At 42.3% G+C, this 19,341-nt stretch overlaps 1 protein-coding gene across 1 annotated transcript in view; it reads right to left on the minus strand.

Moving 5' to 3' along the window:
* LOC122564237 (carbohydrate-responsive element-binding protein-like) overlaps positions 1-19,341 on the minus strand; it is a 196,798-nt gene that overhangs the window by 141,095 nt on the left and 36,362 nt on the right. Inside the window, exon 6 of the mRNA XM_043718935.1 lies at positions 17,838-17,918. Within this exon, the coding sequence (XP_043574870.1) occupies positions 17,838-17,918 (81 nt within the window). The remainder of the gene's footprint in view (positions 1-17,837; positions 17,919-19,341) is intronic.

Below are 19,341 nucleotides of genomic sequence, written 5' to 3' on the forward strand. Positions count from 1 at the left end.
CCTATCACCTTCATCCCCTCCCCCACTCACCTATTGTACTCTATGCTACTTTCTCCCCACCCCCACCCTCCTCTAGCTTATCTCTCCACGCTCCAGGCTCTCTGCCTTTATTCCTGATGAAGGGCTTTTGCCCGAAATGTCGATTTTACTGCTCCTCGGACGCTGCTGTGCTCTTCCAGCACCACTAATCCAGATATCCTAAATGAATCTAGTCCTATTTGCCAGCACTTGGCCATATCCCTTTAAACCCTCCTTATTCATAACACCATCCTTTTAAGTGTTGTAATTGTACCAGCCTCCACCACTTCCTCTGGCAGCTCATTCAAAACAATGCAGGTCCTCGGACGCTGCTGTGCTCTTCCAGCACCACTAATCCAGCTTTCCTAAATGAATCTAGTCATATTTGCCAGCACTTGGCCATATCCCTTTAAACCTCCTTATTCATAACACCATCCTTTTAAGTGTTGTAATTGTACCAGCCTCCACCACTTCCTCTGGCAGCTCATTCAAAACAATGCAGGATGGTGAGTGGCTTGGAGGGGAACTTACATGAGAACACCACCATCTGCGAGTTCCCCTCCGAGCCACTCACCATCCAGCATGGGAAATATCTCATCGTTCCTTCAGTGGCACCGAGTCAGAATCCTGGAAAGTCTTTCCTAACAGTACGGTTATAACACCAAAAGGAATGGAAGGCATTCGCAAAGGCAGCTCATCACCGTCTCAAAGGCAACAAGAATTGGGCAATATGTGTTGGCCCAGTCAGTGACAAACAGAGCATGTAAATGAATAACAAAACAAAATTACAACTGAAGTGGTTGTAGATTAGAATTGGCAGGAATTACAGGAAAACATGACAACAGGCAAAGACAGCTCCTTGAAGATTCATGCTCTTCTCATTCTTGGGAGTATCACAAAGACCAATGTTTATTGTCCAGCTCCAACCTGCCCTGGGGAAAGTGTTAGAAACAGAAGATAGGAGCAGGAGTAGGCTATGCAATCCGTTGAACCTGCTTTGCCTTTCAGTACGATCATGACTGATTAGCAGGCTCAATACCAGAATCATTCTCTCCCCATGTCCTTCCATCCTTATCTACCTTCTTCTTGAAAACACAATCTTTTGGCCTCAACCATGAACTGTGGTCATCAATTCCACAGGTTCACCATTCTTTGGGTGAAGATATTGACATTTCCCCTCCTCTCAATCATAAAATGTCTATCCCTTATCCTTAATGTTGGTTCTGGATCCCCCACCATCAGAAACATCGTTCTTCATGTAAACCATCTAGATTAAAATTTTATAGGCTAGGAGATCCTTCCACTGAATAGACTCCTAACCAACTCAATCGTTCCTCAGTTCCGCCAAATTAATTTGGTAAACCTTCACTACACTCCCTCTACCACGAGAATATCCTTCCTCAGATACGGAGACAAAAACTGCACACAATATTCCAGCTGTGCCCTCACCAGTGTACTGCATAATTGCAGCAAGACATCCTTGTTCCTGTACTTAAATCCTCTCACTATGAAGGCTAATACACAGTTTGCTTCCTTTATTACCTGCTCCACCTACACGTTTACTTTCAGTAACTGATACATGAGAACACCCAGGTCTCGATGAACACCCCTCTCTCCCAATTCAGTCAGTCATTCAGATAATAATCTGCCTTCCCATTTTTGATACAAAAGTGGGTAAACTCACATTTATCTCCATTATACTGCATTTGCCCACTCACTCAACCTTTTCCAAATCACACTGCAACATCCCTGCATCGTCCTCACAGCTCACCTTCCCACTCAGCTTTGTGTCACCTACAAAGTTTTTATTACTTTTAGTTCCTGCATCTAACTCATTTATATATATTGTGAATAGTTGGTGTCCCCATATTGATCCTGCAGTACCCCACTAGTCACCGCCTGCTATTCAGCAAAATATTTATTCCTATGTTTTGTTCAAGTCTGTGATTATCTGAGCCTAGGGTGCCTATCTGTCTTCAATCCCATCAATTTCTCCAACACCATTTAAAGCATAGCTTTATAAAGGGGCATAGCTTTAAATTGAGGGGTGATAGATATAGGACAGATGTCAGAGGTAGTTCAGAGAGTAGTAAGAATATGGAATGCTTTGGCTGCAACGGTAGTAGATTCGCCAACTTTAAGTACATTTAAGTCGTCATTGGACAAGCATATGGACGTACGTGGAATAGTGTAGGTTAGATGGGCTTCAGATTGGTATGACAGGTCGGCGCAACATTGAGGGCCGAAGGGCCTGTACTGCGCTGTAATGTTCTATGTTCTATCTATATTCGACTAATGCAGATTTTTCTCCCTCGCACTAAAGATTTCTAGTACATTATTCATGTCCTTCTTTGTGAAAACAGAGGTAAAGCGATGTATGAATCACTGCAGTCCACACAATATAGGAATTCCCATAATGCTATTAGAGAGGGACCCTCAAGATTTTTGTCCAGCAACTATTCCTGAGTAACAGGATTCTTCTAGCTCCTGAATTGAAACCAATGAGAATGCACCTGGATGACCGTTATTGTGTACAGCATTTGATTTCAGCTAAATTACAAATCTTTATGGTCCTACAGTTAACAAAGATATTGCCACTTCACATGCCACAAATATAAATGTTGATATTTAACCATTGCCTCTGGTCACTCTGAAGACATCAAGAGCAGGGTGAAACACCAAGTTGGGATGAGGTCATCTGAAATAGTTCCAACTGTGATGGTGGAATGAAAACCACTAATACAAGTTGTTGTCTTTGCTAGAATTGGTACACATTGACTGGGTTTGTTAATGGAACTTGCATTAAGGCCTGTTTCCTTCCAATAACATTTGATGTTAGTTGCATTGCTTCCTTGAGGGAATCAGAATGAAGAACGCGCAACAAAAATAAATGCCAGGATTTTACTATCATAACATTACCATTTTGTTGTCTCAGACTATTTGACAATATCTTCCCTCACGCAATGGATTCCAAGTTCTGAGCTCAAATTCTATTTCTGTTAACCTTTTTACTTCCTACCTTGTGGCTCATTTAACCTAACCTGACAGTGACCCTCACTGGGACGATGAATGACCTCGAGAGGAGAGTTGTGCACCTAATTAGCATATCGATTTGTATCACTTCCTGTTTCAAAGTTCCTCAATAGCATTTTGATTCCATTTACTGCTGAAGAGTTACAGATAATGGAATCATCCTGCAACATTTGATTCAAGTTTATGACCTGGTGACAAGGATACCCTTTTATTTTAAATCTCCACAGTTAGTCACAACAAAAGTTTATATTCTTTTTGCTGTTAGGTTACATATCTTTCCAATTAAAATACAGTTAACTCCTCTTACTATAAATTTCCAAATCAAAGAAAGAGCAGATTTATTAACTAACTCCAAGAAAAATAATGAAGACCCAACATCAAACAGTGCAGTCACTCGGGCCATCTCTCTCCCTCTTTCTCTCTCTCTCTCACACACACACTCACAGTGAAAAGGGGATAGTGTCCTGTATAATGGAAGATAAAATATATTTTTGTGCTGATTTATCCTAACTCTATTTCCTTTGGTTAGCCAGTCCTCTATCCATGTCCTATATAATGCTCAACACATGAGTTCTTCTACAGTAAACTATTACATGGCACCTTTTTAAAATGTGGTACAGGATGAGCTGCCAGAAGAAGTGGTAGAGGCTGGTACAATTGCAACATTTATAGGCATCTGGATCGGTATATGAATAGGAAAGGTTTAGGGGCATGTGAACTAAAGCTGGCAAATGGGACGAGATTAAGTTAGGATTATCTATTTGGCCTGGACAAGTTAGATCAATGGGCCTGTTTTCGTGCTGTATATTTCTATTCTATGTAGTTTAATGATGTTGTATGGCTGTCCTTGAGGCATACAGTTTTAACTCAAGACCAATGCTGCTAAGTTGGTTTCTTGGAAGCACACAGCAGTACAAAATTTTCAGTTAAATTTTAAAACTTCTGATTTTCTGATGCTTCTTTCCAGTCAGTCAAACACATACTTACCTTCTTGTCTCTATTCAGTTCTGCATCTTTAATCCGTTCTCTCCTAGTCTGCCAGAAAGGCTGACTGAAATAGAAGCTGTTTGTAAATTCCATGTCTGTGGCGGTTATTATTTCCAGTCTGCTAACTACAGTAGATGTTTCATCTCCAACTTGTGAAGATTCTCATAATGATGTCGATCAAATAGGAGTTGAGGAATTTTTCACACTTCCCATTGAAAGATGGCAAACTGATTGCATTGCCCTTTGGAAGAAATGTTTAATTTCAGTTCAGACCTAATCCATGTTGTATTTAGTAAACATGATCAACTGGTGTGGGTCTGCTGATCCGTGTCACTTTTATACCTTTCCATCCATGAAAGTTCAAAGTATTAAATCAGCCGATTGATTCATTGATCAATAGATCATATTTTACATCATTGTGATGATATCATTCATAACTTTATTTTTCAAGTGAGACATTAAGCTGAGGCTCCATCTGTTTGTTCAGGTGGATATAGAAGATCCTTGGGGTCATCTTGAAGAGAGAAGAGTCTCCTGGAGACCTGGCCAATATGTATTCTTCATTCAATATTACACAAAAAAGCAGAACAACCTGAATAATCACTATAGAAATCCCCATTTCCAATTCTGATCAACCAATTTTGCCAATCCCTTTCCAGGATTTTGTGATCCAACTTCCAATGCAAGATTCATTCCAATGGATGCAGTCCAACAAATCATGCATGCAGTGATAGAGAGAATCTTTGGATAAGCATGCTCCCTTGTTATGGTACCAGCTGCCATATTCCAGTTAGTAAACAATTCAAAAGTCCCAAATCACTTTGATGGCTACTTTGAGAAGGTCAGTCTATGAGTGGTACAGCGCCAGATGGGTGAGGCAGTAAGGTGACAGATGAGTATGGCAGGTGGCTGGGTAGGTGAAAGCATCAGGCTGTAAGTGGGTAAGGGGTTGTGGTGTCAGATGAGTGTGCAAGGAGGGTGGCAAATGGAGGGCATGAGGGGGTAGGGTGCTAGAGCTGCAAGAGGGCAGTGTGGCAATTGGTTGCAGGTGGGTAAACAGAAACAAGTGAAAAGTAAGGGTAAGGTGTGACACAGGGGTTGGTTTAGGAGTCGGGGAGGCAGTAAGGGGATGATTAGATGGTTCAGTTTCAGGGTAGAGGCTGAGTACAAGTAATTGGGGGGGGCGGGGTCCAGTTCAAATTCATTCACACGTGGATTAGTTTATAGTTAGAGCAGGTTTCAATTCTTCTTACATTTCCTGGATTACTATTTATGTTAGTCAGTCAAAGCCCTCTGAAGTCTCCAAATTTAACTCAGAATTTCAGACTTTTTCCAGAGGATTTGAATTTAAACCTCTCAGGCAACTACTTTGTACTCTCAATGTATTGGAACTTCCAAATGGTCCCTGATGCACTCCTTGCAGATTATGCTCAAACTCTGATTATCAGAGGCTGGTAGATCTGGACCATTACCTGGTTAGCATTGCTGTTTATGGGGGTTCACAGTGCGCAAATTCGTGACTAAGTTTCCTAAATTATGATAGTGACTGCACTTTTAAAAATACTTAACTGGCTATAGTGTGCTAGAAAGCTCTCTGATGGGTGTGAAAAGCACTATTAAAATGCAAGTCTTTCTCAAGAAAGATTATTATAGTATCAGTTGTGGTGACCATGACTCAGTAAGGAACACTTTCCACACTTAGTTACACGGTTGCGAGTTCAAATCCTATTCAGATTCTGTAAAAGTCCACAACTGAGATTAAAAAACAGGCACATCAATTCCTACATTGTCTCTCTACACTTCTTAAATAAGGAACAGTCACAACTTTCCAAATGAAGGAGAGAAATCCTGAAACTGCAGATACTTATCTGCAATTTCCTGACCTACGTTGATCAATTCACATGAGTAGAAACATGTCCTGGAAATCCCTTTGAGTATTCCACTTTTTCCCCAAAGAATTATTAGTGTATTATTTTGGACAGAGACAAACAGGCAATACTGTCACTTACCCTGAAATTGAAAAGTGGGGGTTTCAATCAGATGGTTCGAAACTTAATTGGCTAGAAATGCATGAGCTTGATGAAAACATGAAGAAAATATTGCAGAGAAATACATTACAGGATGTAAGTGTTACTTTTTGAGGAAAAGTGGTTATGTGCAAGACTTTTCATTCACATTGAGCCAATTTCCTATGGTTTATTATCAGAGTCAAAGCAAAATTCAACCCACAAACAAAGAGTTAATTAACAATGGATAATTAGACTAAGGCACAACTATAATTCATCCCTTTTTTGAAGTAATTCATTTTTTCATAATATTTGATTTGATACAATTATTCATTGATAAGTTGAAAATTTATGTGATATTGAGAGGCAGAGGACTACACTTGGTTTGAGAACAGATTTCTCTGCAATACATGCAAAGCTGAAAAAAATAAGACAACAGTGTCACCATTGGCAGAGGGTGCAACTACAGGAATACAGAAAGTCTGCCATTATAACTTCTTGGGTCTGCATTTATAATGGAAAAGTTGATATGAAGCTGTCAAAAAAAAAATCCAATTCCATTACAGAGTGTAACCTGCAGAGAGTGGAGTGTTTCACTTTGGGAAGCAAGAGTGTTTATGAGTAAGTCGCTTGCCTTAGAATTCAGTACTAATTGCCACGAGTTCGTTGATAATGTCGGCTGTTTCAGAGGGTTTAATTATAAAGGGTACCTTTAAGTTTCCTTTAGGGCTGAAGAGTGTAAAACCAATCTCTCTGACTGAGCGGGGCTGCTGCAGTTTGAATACTTAACCAGGGCTGACAGTTAATCTGGTTTAAACCAGTTCCTGAAACAGCTGAAGCAGAGGATTTTTTTTAAAAAGGCCCCTATGCCACCGACAGAGAGTGCAGTGTGGCAGTTTGGAAAGTGAGGGAGTTCTTATTCTGCTGTCTTGTTTTCCTAACCACTTTCACAGATCAATGGGAGCAGGAGCAGAACATGGCCCAAGAGCTGGGACATTATTCAAGGATTAACTGAGAAGCAGCAGGGATAAATTTTAAAAAAGCAAATAAAGAAAATAAAGTTGGAATTCAATCAATGAATAAAGCGATTAGGGAGGCATAGGGGATATACTTGCAGAGGGTGTTAACAATCAGGAACTCACTGTTTATAAGGGTGCGAGAGGCAGAAACCCTCATAATATTTAAGAAGCATTTAGATTTACACTTGTGATGTCAAGGCATACAAGGCTATGGGCTAAATGCTGGAAAATGGGATTAGAATAGTTAGATTGTTGTTTATGACCAGCATGGGCTTTTTTCTGTGATAGTAATCTCCAAGACTCTATGACTTTAAGTCAAGATAAAAGGCGTATCTTTAAGATTAAGCAACTTGAAAGGTTAGCAAGTAAGACTAAGTAAGTTCAAGCTTAAGTTATGGCAGGCTAGGGCAGCTGAGTGGAATGTGTGGCCTGTCATGTGTGGCAAGACATGGTTTCTATCAGTGTCCGAAATGACGTGTGCAGGAAGTACTCACAGCAATACGTTCAAGGAGGTTATTTGGCAGGAAGTGCAAAATAAGAAAGGGGTGATCACATTATTGGGATTGTACTATAGACACCCGAATGGTCAGAAGGAAATTGAGAAACAAATTTGTAAGGAGATCTCATTTATCTGTAAGAATAATAAGGTGGTTATGGTAGGGGATTTTAACTTTCCAAACACTAACTGGGACTGCCATAGTGTGAAAGGCTTGGAGGGAGAGGTATTTGTTAATTGTATAAAAGAAACCTTTCTGATTCAATATATGGATGTACCTACCAGAGAAGGTGGAAAACCTGACCAACTCTTGGGAAATAAGACAGGGCAGGTGACTGAGGTGTCAGTGGGGAAGCACTTTGGGGCCAGCGACCATAATTCTATTAGTTTAAAATAGTGATGGAAAAAGATAGCATGGATCTAAAAGTTTAAGTTATAAATTGGAGAAAGGCCAATTTTGATGGGATTATGCAAGAATGTTCAAAAGTTAATTAGGGGGCAGATCAGATATAGAACTCTGTGGAAACTAGGGAAGTGATTGCTGGGACCCTTGCTGAGATATTTGGATCATTGATAGCCACAGGTGAGGGGCCGGGAGACTGGAGATCAACTAAGGTGGTGCCACTACTTAAAAAAAGGGTAAGGAAAAGCCAGGAAACTATAGACCAGTGAGCCTCACATTGGAGGTGGGCAAGTTGTTGGAGGAAATTCTGAGGGATAGGATTTACACATACTTGGAAAGGCAAAGATTAGTTTGGGATAGTCAAAATGGCTTTGTGCGTGGGAAATCATGTATCATAAACTTGATTGAGGTTTTTGAAGAAGTAACAAAGAGGATTGATGAGAGCAGACTAGTGGATGTGATCTATAGGATTCAGTAAGGCATTCAACAAGGTTCCTCATGATAGACTGGCTAGCAAGGTTAGATTACACAAGATAGAGGGAGAACTAGCTATTTGGATACAGAATTGGCTTGAAGGAAGAAGATAGAGGGTGGTGGTGGAGGGTTGCTTTTCAGACTGGAGGCCTGTGACCAGTGCTGTGCCACAAGGATCGGTGCTGGGTCCACTATTTTTAGTCATTTATATAAATGATTTGGATGTGAACATAGAAGGTATGGTTAGTGAGTTTGCAGATGACACCAAAATTGGAGGTGTAGTGGACAGCGAAGAGGGTTACCTCAGATTACATTGGGATCTTGATCAGATGGGCCAATGGGCTGAGAAGTGGCAGATGGAGTTGAGATAAATGTGAGGTTCTGCATTTTGGGAAAGCAAATCTTAGCAGGACTTATACACTTAATGGTAAGGTCCTGGGGAGTGTTGCTGAACAAAGGGACCTTGGAGTGTAGGTTCATAGCTCCTTGAAAGTGGAGTTGCAGTTAGATAGGATAGTGAAGAAGGTGTTTGATATGCTTTCCTTTATTGGACAGAGCATTGAGTAAATGAGTTGGGAGGTCATGTTGTGGCTGTACAGGACATTGGTTAGGCCACTTTTAGAATATTGTGTGCTATCTGGTCTCCCTCCTATCAGAAGGATGTTGTGAAACTTTTTTTTTTAGATTTTTTAGATTACTTAGTGTGGAAACAGGCCCTTCGGCCCAACAAGTTCACACTGCCCCGCCGAAGCGCAACCCACCCATTTACCCCTTCAGGCCCTTCGGCCCAACAAGTCCACACCGCCCCGCCGAAGCGCAACCCACGCATTTACCCCTTACCTAACACTACAGGCAATTTAGCATGGCCAATTCACCTGACCTGCACATCTTTGGACTGTGGGAGGAAACCGGAGCACCTGGAGGAAACCCACGCAGACACGGGGAGAACGTGCAAACTCCACACAGTCAGTCGCCTGAGGCGGGAATTGAACCCAGGTCTCTGGCGCAGTGAGGTAGCAGTGCTAACCACAGTGCCACCGTGCCGTGCCGAACTTGAAAGGGTTCAGAAAAGATTTACAAGGATGTTGCCAGGGTTGGAGGGTTTGAGCTATAGGAAGAGGCTGAATTAGGCTGGGGCTGTTTTCCCTGGAGCAATACAGGCTGAGAGGTGACCTTAGAGGTTTGTAAAGTAATGAGGGGCATGGATAGGGTAAATAGACAAGGCCTTTCCCCTGGTGTGGGAGAGTCCAGTACTAGAGGGCATAGATTTAGAGTGAGAGGGGAAATATTCAAAAGGGATCGAAGGGGCAACATTTTCACGCAGAGGGTGGTGCGTGTATGGAATGAGCTGGTCAGAGGAAGTGATGGAGGTTGGTCCAATTATAACTTTTAAAAGGCATCTGGATGGATCTATGAATAGGAGAGTTTAGAGGGACGTGGGCCAAGTGCTGGCAAATGGGACTAGATTAGTTTAGGATATCTAGTCAGCATGGACGAGTTGGGCTGAAGGGTCTGTTGCCAGGCTGTATATCTTTAGGAGAGATGACGACACCACGGTCAAGGGACTGAAGGAATAAGTCCTTTCTTCAAGCCAATTCTGTATCCAAATAGCTAGTTCTCCCTCTATCTTGTGTATTCTAACCTTGCTAGCCAGTCTATCATGAGGAACCTTGTCGAACGCCTTACTGAATCCTATAGATCACATCCACTAGTCTGCTCTCATCAATCCTCTTTGTTACTTCTTCAAAAACCTCAATCACCCAGCAGTCAAAGAGGAACAGGTGGGAACCCCCGGCTCACAAGTCAACCTTCCATTTTGGGAGCTGATGAGAGCACTATTTCCTCAAGGGAATGCAGGTTCCCCAACAGAAGCAATGACCTAGTGGCATTATCACTGAACCGTTAATTCAGACACCCAGGTAATGTTCTGGGGACCCAGATTTCAATCCCACCACATGAAATCAATTTTTAAAAATTTTGAATTAAGATCTAGCTGATGACCATGAATTCATTGCTGATTGTTGGAAAAACTGGTCTTGTTAACTAATGTCCTTTTGGGAAGGAAATCTGCCATCCTCATCCGGCCTACATGTGACTCCAGACCCACAGCTGTATAGTTGACTCCTGACTGCCTTCTGAGCAATTAGGGGATGGGCCTCCCCAGGTGACACTCTCATGCCATGAATGAATGTTTAAAAAGACAGTCAAGCCCCTGGTACCACAAACAGTCTGACTGTACATGATGGGAAGAAGGGGGAAGCAGGAGTGATACAGATTTTTGTTTGGTGGGGGGGGGGGGGGGGTGGGTTCATGAGTTAGGGGATCAAACAGACATTTTTGTGGCCACAGACATGACTCCAGGATGATGTGTTGCTTCCCTGGTGCCAGGGTCAGGGATGTCACTAAGTGGCTGCAGGGCATCATGAAGGATTAAGATGATAAGACACAGTGGTGTTAAAATTATAGGTAGAAATGAGGTCTTGCACCAAGAATTCAGGGAGCTAGGAGGGTAGACTAAAATGCAAGGCCTCAAAGACTGTAATCTCTGACTACTCCCGGTGACTCATGTTCACGAGTACAGAAAGAGGAAAATACAGCAGATGGATGCATGGTTCAAGAGGGAGGGTTTTCGATTCCTGAATCACTGAGACTATTTCTGGGGAAGGTGGGACTCTGACCAAGCAGATGACCTGTATCTGAACAAAATGGAACCAAAATTCTCGCAGATTGGTTTGACTTAGTGCTGTTGGCAGGAATTTACTCGTTCAGCAGGGGGAGGGGACATCAGAGGTACACAGCATATTTTAATTAAGAAACAAAGGCAGAGGGAGCTCAATCATGTTGAATTCCAAGGGCCTAAGGTGAGGCTCGACTGTCTTTAATGCTAAGAGCATTAGCGACAAGACAGATGAGTTACAAGGCATGGAGTGACATATGGAATTGTGATTCTGTTACAGAAATATTGTTCCGGGAGGGGTAGGACTAGCAACTCAACATTCTGGAGTATAGGTTCTTCAGGCAGGGTGTAGGTAGGTTTCCAAGAGGTGGTGTTGTAGTTGTATTAAGGAGTCAGTTTATGCAGTGAGGGGATATGACACCTTGAAGTCTTCAAATGAGGCTTGGTGGGTAGAGCTTAGGAATTAAAAAAGTGAGTGTGTTATCGATCCCCAAACTGTCAGAAAGCAATTGAGGAGCAGGAAGATAGGCAATTCATGGAGATGTGCAATGACAATAATACCCCAACTTCCCCAATATTAATTGGATTAGTCATATTGTAAAGAGTTTAGAGGGATCAGATTTCTTGAAATAGAGATCTTTATATCAACATGTAGGTGGTCCTATCATGGGCAAGGAGGTGTAATGCTGGACCTAATTCTAGGGAGCAAAGAGAGTGTTCAATGTGACAGTAGGAGAGGATTTTAATGATAGTAACCAGAATACTGTAAGCTTTAAATTTGTTATGGAAAAGGAAAAAGATAGTTTGCAAAGAAAAAAGCATTGGATTGGGGAAAACAGATTTTATTAAGATAAGGCAGGATCTGGCCAAAATAGACTGAGAACAGCTAATTGAGGGTGAATTCTCCAACAATAGTATGTAGGAAGACACAGTAACTACAGAAAGCTACAGGGGGACGTACAGGCCCAACATGTTGCCTTTAGGGTACAATGTAGGAACAATAAGCTCAGAGAACCCTGGGTGTCTAGAAATATTCAGGACTGGATAAAAAGAAAGACGTATAACAAATACAAAGGCTGCAAATCAATGAAGACCCTAGAAGAGTACAGGAAGTGCAGGGGGAAACTCAAGAAAGCAATGAAGAGAGCAAAGAGGGGGCATGAAAAATTGCTGGCAGGCAAGATTAGGGAGAACAATAAAGGTGTTCTATAAGTACACAAAGGAGAAGATCGGGCAAATGATAGACCGGGTTGGGGGGGGGGGGGTGGGGGTGGAGGAGGGGGAGGTGTGCGCGCGCAGGATGTAAAACGAATAACTTGATATCTACCTTTACTTTGGAGAAAGACAATATAGGTACAGAATTCAGGAAGAGGAACTGTGAGGATCTTGAGCTGATTGATAAAAGAATCAAGGAGGTACTGGAGACTTTGGCAGGCTTCAAGTGGAGAAACCCCATTTTTGGATGAGCTGTATCCAAGGGGGCTGAGATAGAGAAAGGGGAAGTTACAAGGGCCCTGCCCCAAATTTGTAGTTCCTCTTTGGCCAAAGTGGATGTGCCAGAGGACAGCTAATGTGGTTCCACTTTACAAGACGTTTGGTAGAGATAGAGCAGGGAACTAGAGATCAGTAAGTCTCACATCAGTGGGAGAGAACCTATTGGAGAAAATTTATCTCCATTTCGAGAGGCAAGGTTTATTCAGGGATAGTCAGCATGGCTTTGTCAGAGAGAGGACATTCCTTACAAATCTGGTGGATTTTTAGAGGAGCTAACAAAGTGTTTGGATGAGGATAGGGCAGTTGATACAGGTTTATATGGATTTCAGTGAGGCCTTTGACAAGATCCCACAGGGGAAACTGATTAAGATTATAAAAGCTCAGGGGATCCAGGGTAATTTGGCAAGATGGATCCAAAACTGGCTTAGTGACACGAGACAGAGGGTGGTGGTAGAAGGCTATATGTGTAGCTGAAGGCTGGTATCCTTGGCATGCCACAGGAATCATTGCTTTAGCATTTTGTTGTTTGTGACATAGATAAATGATATAGAAAAAAAAGGAGGGGAATGAGAAGTAAGCTTGTGGATGACACAAAGATTGACCAAGTGGTTGACAGTGAGGAGGAAACATCGATCCTCCTACCCCTTGGATGCTGCCTGACCTGCTGTGCTTTTCCAGCAACACACTCTTTGACTCTGATCTCCAGCATCTGCAGTCCTCACTTTCTCCTCATGAGGAAGAAGGTGTTAGGTTACAGATGGACAAATCAGTGGCAGATGTAAACTAACCCTGATAAATGTGAGATGATGCAATTTGGTAGAAATAACAAGACTCCGTGAATGACAGGACACTTGGAAGTCACAGGAACAGAGGATCTTCCGATCCCTGAAGTTGGCACGATAGATTAATAGGGTAGTTAAGGAGGCTTTTGGGGTGCATGTCTTTATCAGTAATGACAGATTATAAGTGAAGGGAGGTTCTATTGGAGCTGACTAGGACTGTTGTTAGGCCACAGCTGGAGTACTCTATGCAATTCTGGTCACCATACAATAGGAAGGAGGTAAGTGCACTGGAGGATGTTGCCTGGGATGGAGTAGTTTAACTATGAAGCAAGGCTGGATAAGCACAGGTTATTTTTGGGAGCAGAGAAGGTTGGAAGGGAGCCTGATAGACGTATATACGATTATGAGGGGTGTGGACAGGGTGAATAGAAAACAGCTGTTCTGTATCTTGAAGGATCAATATGAAGATGGCATAATTTTAAGGTGGAAGTCAGGAGGTTCAGAGGGGGTTTGATGCAAAAAGATTCATCCAGAGCTGGTGAGAATCTGCCTGGGAGGTTAGCAGAGATGGATAAACTCACAATCTTTAAAAAGTACTTGAATGAGTTCTTGAAAAATTAAATGATTCAAGGCTATGGGTCAAGTGCTGGAAAGTGGGACTCATGCAGATTGAGAGTAGTTTTGGTCAGTGTAGACCCAATGGGCCAGAGGCCTCTTCTGTATTTGCTGATTCCAAGTGACAAATTGTGGACTGGAACTATCTGCAAATGTAACATTTTGACAAAGTAAATACATGGGAAAAAAAAGAACCTAGTAGAGGGGGAAAAGTCATTCAGTCCATTCAAGGTTTTTTTGAACTCAAATTATGACAAAGGCAATTGACAAAATTTGTGCAAGTAAACTGTTCATTACATGTACCTTCATAAACACACTCCTTCCACCACTGACATTCAATTGCAATAGTGTGTGCCATCTACTAGATGCAGTGCAACAATTCACCAAGGCTTCTTCGAGAGCATCTTCCAAATTCCCCACCATCACCACCTACAACGACAAGGCAGCAGGCACATGGGGACTCCATCACCTGAAGATTCCCCACAAAGCCACTCGCCGACCTGACTTGGGACTATATTACTATTAATACATTACTATATTACTTGGGACTATATTACAGTGTTGCTCCTGAACAGTACTGCATCCTGCAGCAGCCCAACAAGGTGGTTTGACGCGAGGTTCTCTAGTGCAACTGGGGATTGACAATAAACATTGGCTTTTTCAATGATGCCCACATTTCACAAATGAATTGTAGCGCACAGGAAGACAGCAGCTGGGTAGAATTGAATCATGAGCTTGGCTTGGCTGAACCTGTAGCTTTCTGCTATTCTATTGGTTATCTCATAGTACAGTAGTGTTGCTGTACAAATTAATATCTTGTCAAAAATTTTCACGTTGCACTGACAAATATTAGTACAAATGGAAAGCTAGTTTCCAGTATGTGCACGTGCAGTACACTGAAAGGCTGATTATATCTTGAACTGGTTGTCAATATAATTCTTTGCACACTCGAGATCATTCAGCATGTTGTCCAAATGTGCAGAGTCACATCTAATGTTGCTCACGGTGTTGTGAGTTTCGCCAGCACAGGCTGGATGAATTGTTCACAGATTGCCTGATTATCGTCACCTGCCTCTCCTCCCACCTAGTTTACTGTATCCAGTGCTGCCGATGTGGTCTTGTGTACATCGATGGGATCAAATGTAAAGTTGTGGCATGTTTCGCTGAGCATCTCAGCCCGGCCCGCAAGAGCTGACCTGACCTCCTGGTCACTGCCCATTTTAATTTCCCATCCCATTTCCTCACCGACATGACCATTCTTGGCCTCCTCCATTTCCACAGTGAATCAGAACTCAAACTGGAGGAACAACACATCATGTTCCATCTGGGCAGTTCTCCAACTTTAAATAACCTCCCTTCCCATCCCCTGACTCCCTTTCCAGCCTCTCCCCCTCCCTTCCATTCCTCTGAGCAACCCTTCCTTCCAGCTACCAATCAGATTCATTCCTCCCATTGACCAACCAGGCCATACTCTCTACCTGTGTTCACCCATCACTACCTCAACATTCTGTCTCTCTCTCTACCCAAAACCCTCCCCCAACCTTTATCTGGAGCTCCCCTGACCCCCACCCCGAGTCCTGAAGAAAGGTTATACCAGAAACATTGACGTCTCCATCTCCTGATGCTACGTGGCTTGCTGTGTTCTTCCAGCCTCCTGTTTGTCTACTGTGCAGATAGCTATGGCATCATTGACTGGTAAAATGGTGAACAGGCTAGCAAGGTCAGATTATATGAGAGTTACAGGTTATCCAGGAATGACCTAAAGAGAGAGCTAAGAAGAACCAGGAGGGTACATGAGTAGTTGTTGGCAGATGGGAACAAGGAAAACCCTGAGGCTTTCTATAGGATATCAGTAATAAAAGAATGACTAGGATAAGATTAGGGCCAGTCAAGGACAGTAATGGGAACTTGTGCGTGGAGTCTGAGGAGATAGGAGAAGTGCTGAATCATTAAGTTTTGTCGGTATTCACATTAGAAAAAGACAATGTTGTCGAGGAGAATAGTGCGATACAGGCTACTAGATGAGATGAGGTTCACAAGGAGGTGGTGTTAGCAATTCTGCAAACTGTGAAAATAGGTAAGGCCCCTGGGCTGGATGGGATTTATCCTTGGATTCTCTGGGAAGCCAGGGAGGGGATTGCAGAGCCTTTGGCTTTGATCTTTATGTTGTCATTGTCTACAGGAGTAGTGCCAGAAGACTGGAGGATAGCAAATGTGGTTTCCCTGTTCAAGAAGGGGAGCAGAGACAACCCTGGTAATTATAAACCAGTGAACCTTATTTCCGTTGTGGCAAAGTGTTGGAAAAGATGATTTATAATCATCTAGAAAGGATTAAGTTGATTAGGGATAGTCAACACGGTTTGGTGAAGCATACGTCGCAAACGTTATTGAGTTCTTTGAGAAGGTGACCAAACAGGTGACGAGGGTAAAACGGTTGATGTGGTGTAAATGGATTTCAGTAAGGTGTTTAGTAAGGTTCCCCCCGGCAGGCTATTGTATGAAATACGGAGGCATGGAATTGAGGGCGATTTAGTGGTTTGGATCAGAAATTAGCTAGCCAAAAGAAGGGAGGGGGTGGTGGTTGATGGGGAACGTTCATCCTGGAGTTCAGTTACTAGTGGTGTACTGCAAGGATCTGTTTTGGGGCCACTGCTGTTTGTCATTTTTATAAGTTACCTGGATGAGGGCCTAGAAGAACAGATTAGTAAATGACACTAAGGTCAGTAGAGTTTGGACTGTGCCGAAGGATGTTGTAGGTTACAGAGGGACATAGATAAGCTGCAGAGCTAGGCTGAGAGTTTAATACAGAAAAGTGTGAGGTGATTCACTCTGATAGGAGTAACAGGAATACAGAGTACTGGGCTAATGGTAAGATTCTTGGTAGTGTAGATGAACAGAGAGATCTCGGTGTCCATGTACAAAGATCCCTGAAAGTTGCCACCCAGGTTGATAGGGTTGTTAAGAAGGCATACGGTGTGTTAGCTTTTATTGGTAGAGGGACTGAGTTTTGGAGCCACGAGGTCATGCTGCAGCTGTACAAAACTCTGGTGCAGCCGTGCTTGTAGTATTGTGTATAGTTCTGGATGGGTGTGGAAGCTTTGGAAAGGGTTCAGAGGAGATTTACTAGGATGTTGCCTGGTATGGAGGGAAGGTCTTACGAGGAAAGGCTGAGGGACTTGAGGCTGTTTTTGTTAGAGAGAAGAAGGTTGGGAGGTGACTTAATTGAGACATATAAAATAATCAGAGGGTTAGATAGGGTGGACAGGGAGAGCCTTTTTCCTCAGATGGTGATGGCTAACATGAGGGGGTATAGCTTTTAATTGAGGGATGATAGATATAGGACAGAGTCAGAGGTGGTTTCTTTACTCAGAGAGAGTAGTAGGGGTGTGGAACGGCCTGCCTGCAACAGTAGTAGACTCGCCAACTTTAAGGGCATTTAAACGGTCATTGGATAGGTATACGGATGAAAATGGAATAGTGTAGGTTAGATGGGCTTCAGACTGGTTTCACAGGTTGGTGCAACATCGAGGGCCGAAGGGCCTGTACTGCGCTGTAATGTTCTATGTTTTAAAATCATATGGACATTGCTTCGATTTGTAGGTCTTCACAAATGTGAAGGGTCCCTCACAGTGTAAAAATATTGCTTTCCCGATACACTGGTTTTCTTCAGATGATGCCTGGATGACTGCAATACAAAAAGCTTCAACAAAATACTGTCTTTCTTGAGCAATATACAAAATTCTTTATTCTTCAATACAATGTGAAAGAGCTGAAACATTATGACATTTTAATCAAGTTATGAGAGAGTGGAGAAACATTTGGTACATTCTTACCTTGCACATCCAGCAATCCATCCAGGTTAGGCTGTAGGGGAGTGAGACCTGGCTGAATGATGTCAGCATTGCTGGTGTACACTGCAGAAAATTCACAACAGAATCACCAAGAAAAATCAGCATACACATCGAAAGAAAGATTTTGACAGCAGTTTTCACACACTTGGGGTGTCCCAAAGGCTTTCACAGCCAAAAAAATACTATTGAAATATAGTCACGCCAATGGAGAGAGATGCTATGGTCTCTTGTGGACAATGTTACAACTGAGTTTGGAGGGGTGAATGACTTACTTTCTTTATCCCGCACTTCCTGCCATTACAACAAAGGTTAAACCTTTTAAAAAAGGCGACGATACAGTCAATTATATTAGACTCTAAACTGCTTAGAATCAAAAACAAATCAATTAGGTTCCTCAAGTAACAAATACAAAACGAGATTATTGCAATACTTCCTCAAATAAAAGTAATAGGTTTATTAACAACAGGTTTAAATTGTGCTCCTATTTACAACTATTCTCCTTGAAAACAAAAACACATAACCCTTAAGTTTGGGGGAATAAAGTAATGAAATCACACTGCACATGGTTTTATAATTACTTTGCTCAAATTAGTTGGATTCAGAAAAAAAGGATAATTCATAGCATTCTAAACTATACTTTGTACACAGGTGCAAAGATAACATTGGAGTATATTGCAGGATCAGTTATAGTTGTCGAAATTCACTTTTCTGGAGACAGTGGTGTAGACTTCCTCTTCTTGAGGAAACCTCCATTTGTGGTAATAAGAATTGTATAACGTAATGGTTCCGAAAGTGTCAATGGTGAAATGACATTTCCTCTCCCAAACGGATCATGTCACACATAGAATTTGGATGGAAGCAAGGAACTACTCTTACGACTAGCCTTTGTAGAAAACAGATCTAATGTGTACAATTCCTGAGACCCCTCAGTAACTATAATAAAACAAATGTGAAAATCTGAAAAGCTGGAAACCTGAAACAGAACAGAAATTGCTGGAGAAACTCAGCATGTCTGCCTTCATCTGTTGGAGAAAGCAGAGTTAAAGAAGAATCACTGGACTTGAAATATTGACTCTGCTTTCTCTCCGCAGATGCTGATCTGCTGAGTTTCTCCTGCAATTTCTGTTTTCCTCTGTAATGATGCCTGGTTAGTAATGTTAACTTATTGCTGTCATGTCATAGACTATTGTGTTACCTAAGATAAATGCCTCTTTGTGAAGACTGTAGAGAAATGTATGCTGTACCACTGATTATTAGATCGGCCCCAGATGTAGTGCAGACAAAGGAGGATTGGTGGCAATGAATTGACTCAAACATCCCCTACTGAAAATGCTGGAAAAAAGCAGCAGGTCAGGCAGCATCCAGGGAACAGGAGAATCGACGTTTCGAGCATTAGCCCTTCTTCAGGAATGAGGAAAGTTTGTCCAGCAGGCTAAGATAAAAGGTAGGGAGGAGGGACTTGGGGGAGGGGTGTCGGAAATGCGAT

Source organism: Chiloscyllium plagiosum, chromosome 28 (genome assembly GCF_004010195.1).
Source record: "Chiloscyllium plagiosum isolate BGI_BamShark_2017 chromosome 28, ASM401019v2, whole genome shotgun sequence".
Lineage (NCBI taxonomy): Eukaryota > Metazoa > Chordata > Chondrichthyes > Orectolobiformes > Hemiscylliidae > Chiloscyllium > Chiloscyllium plagiosum.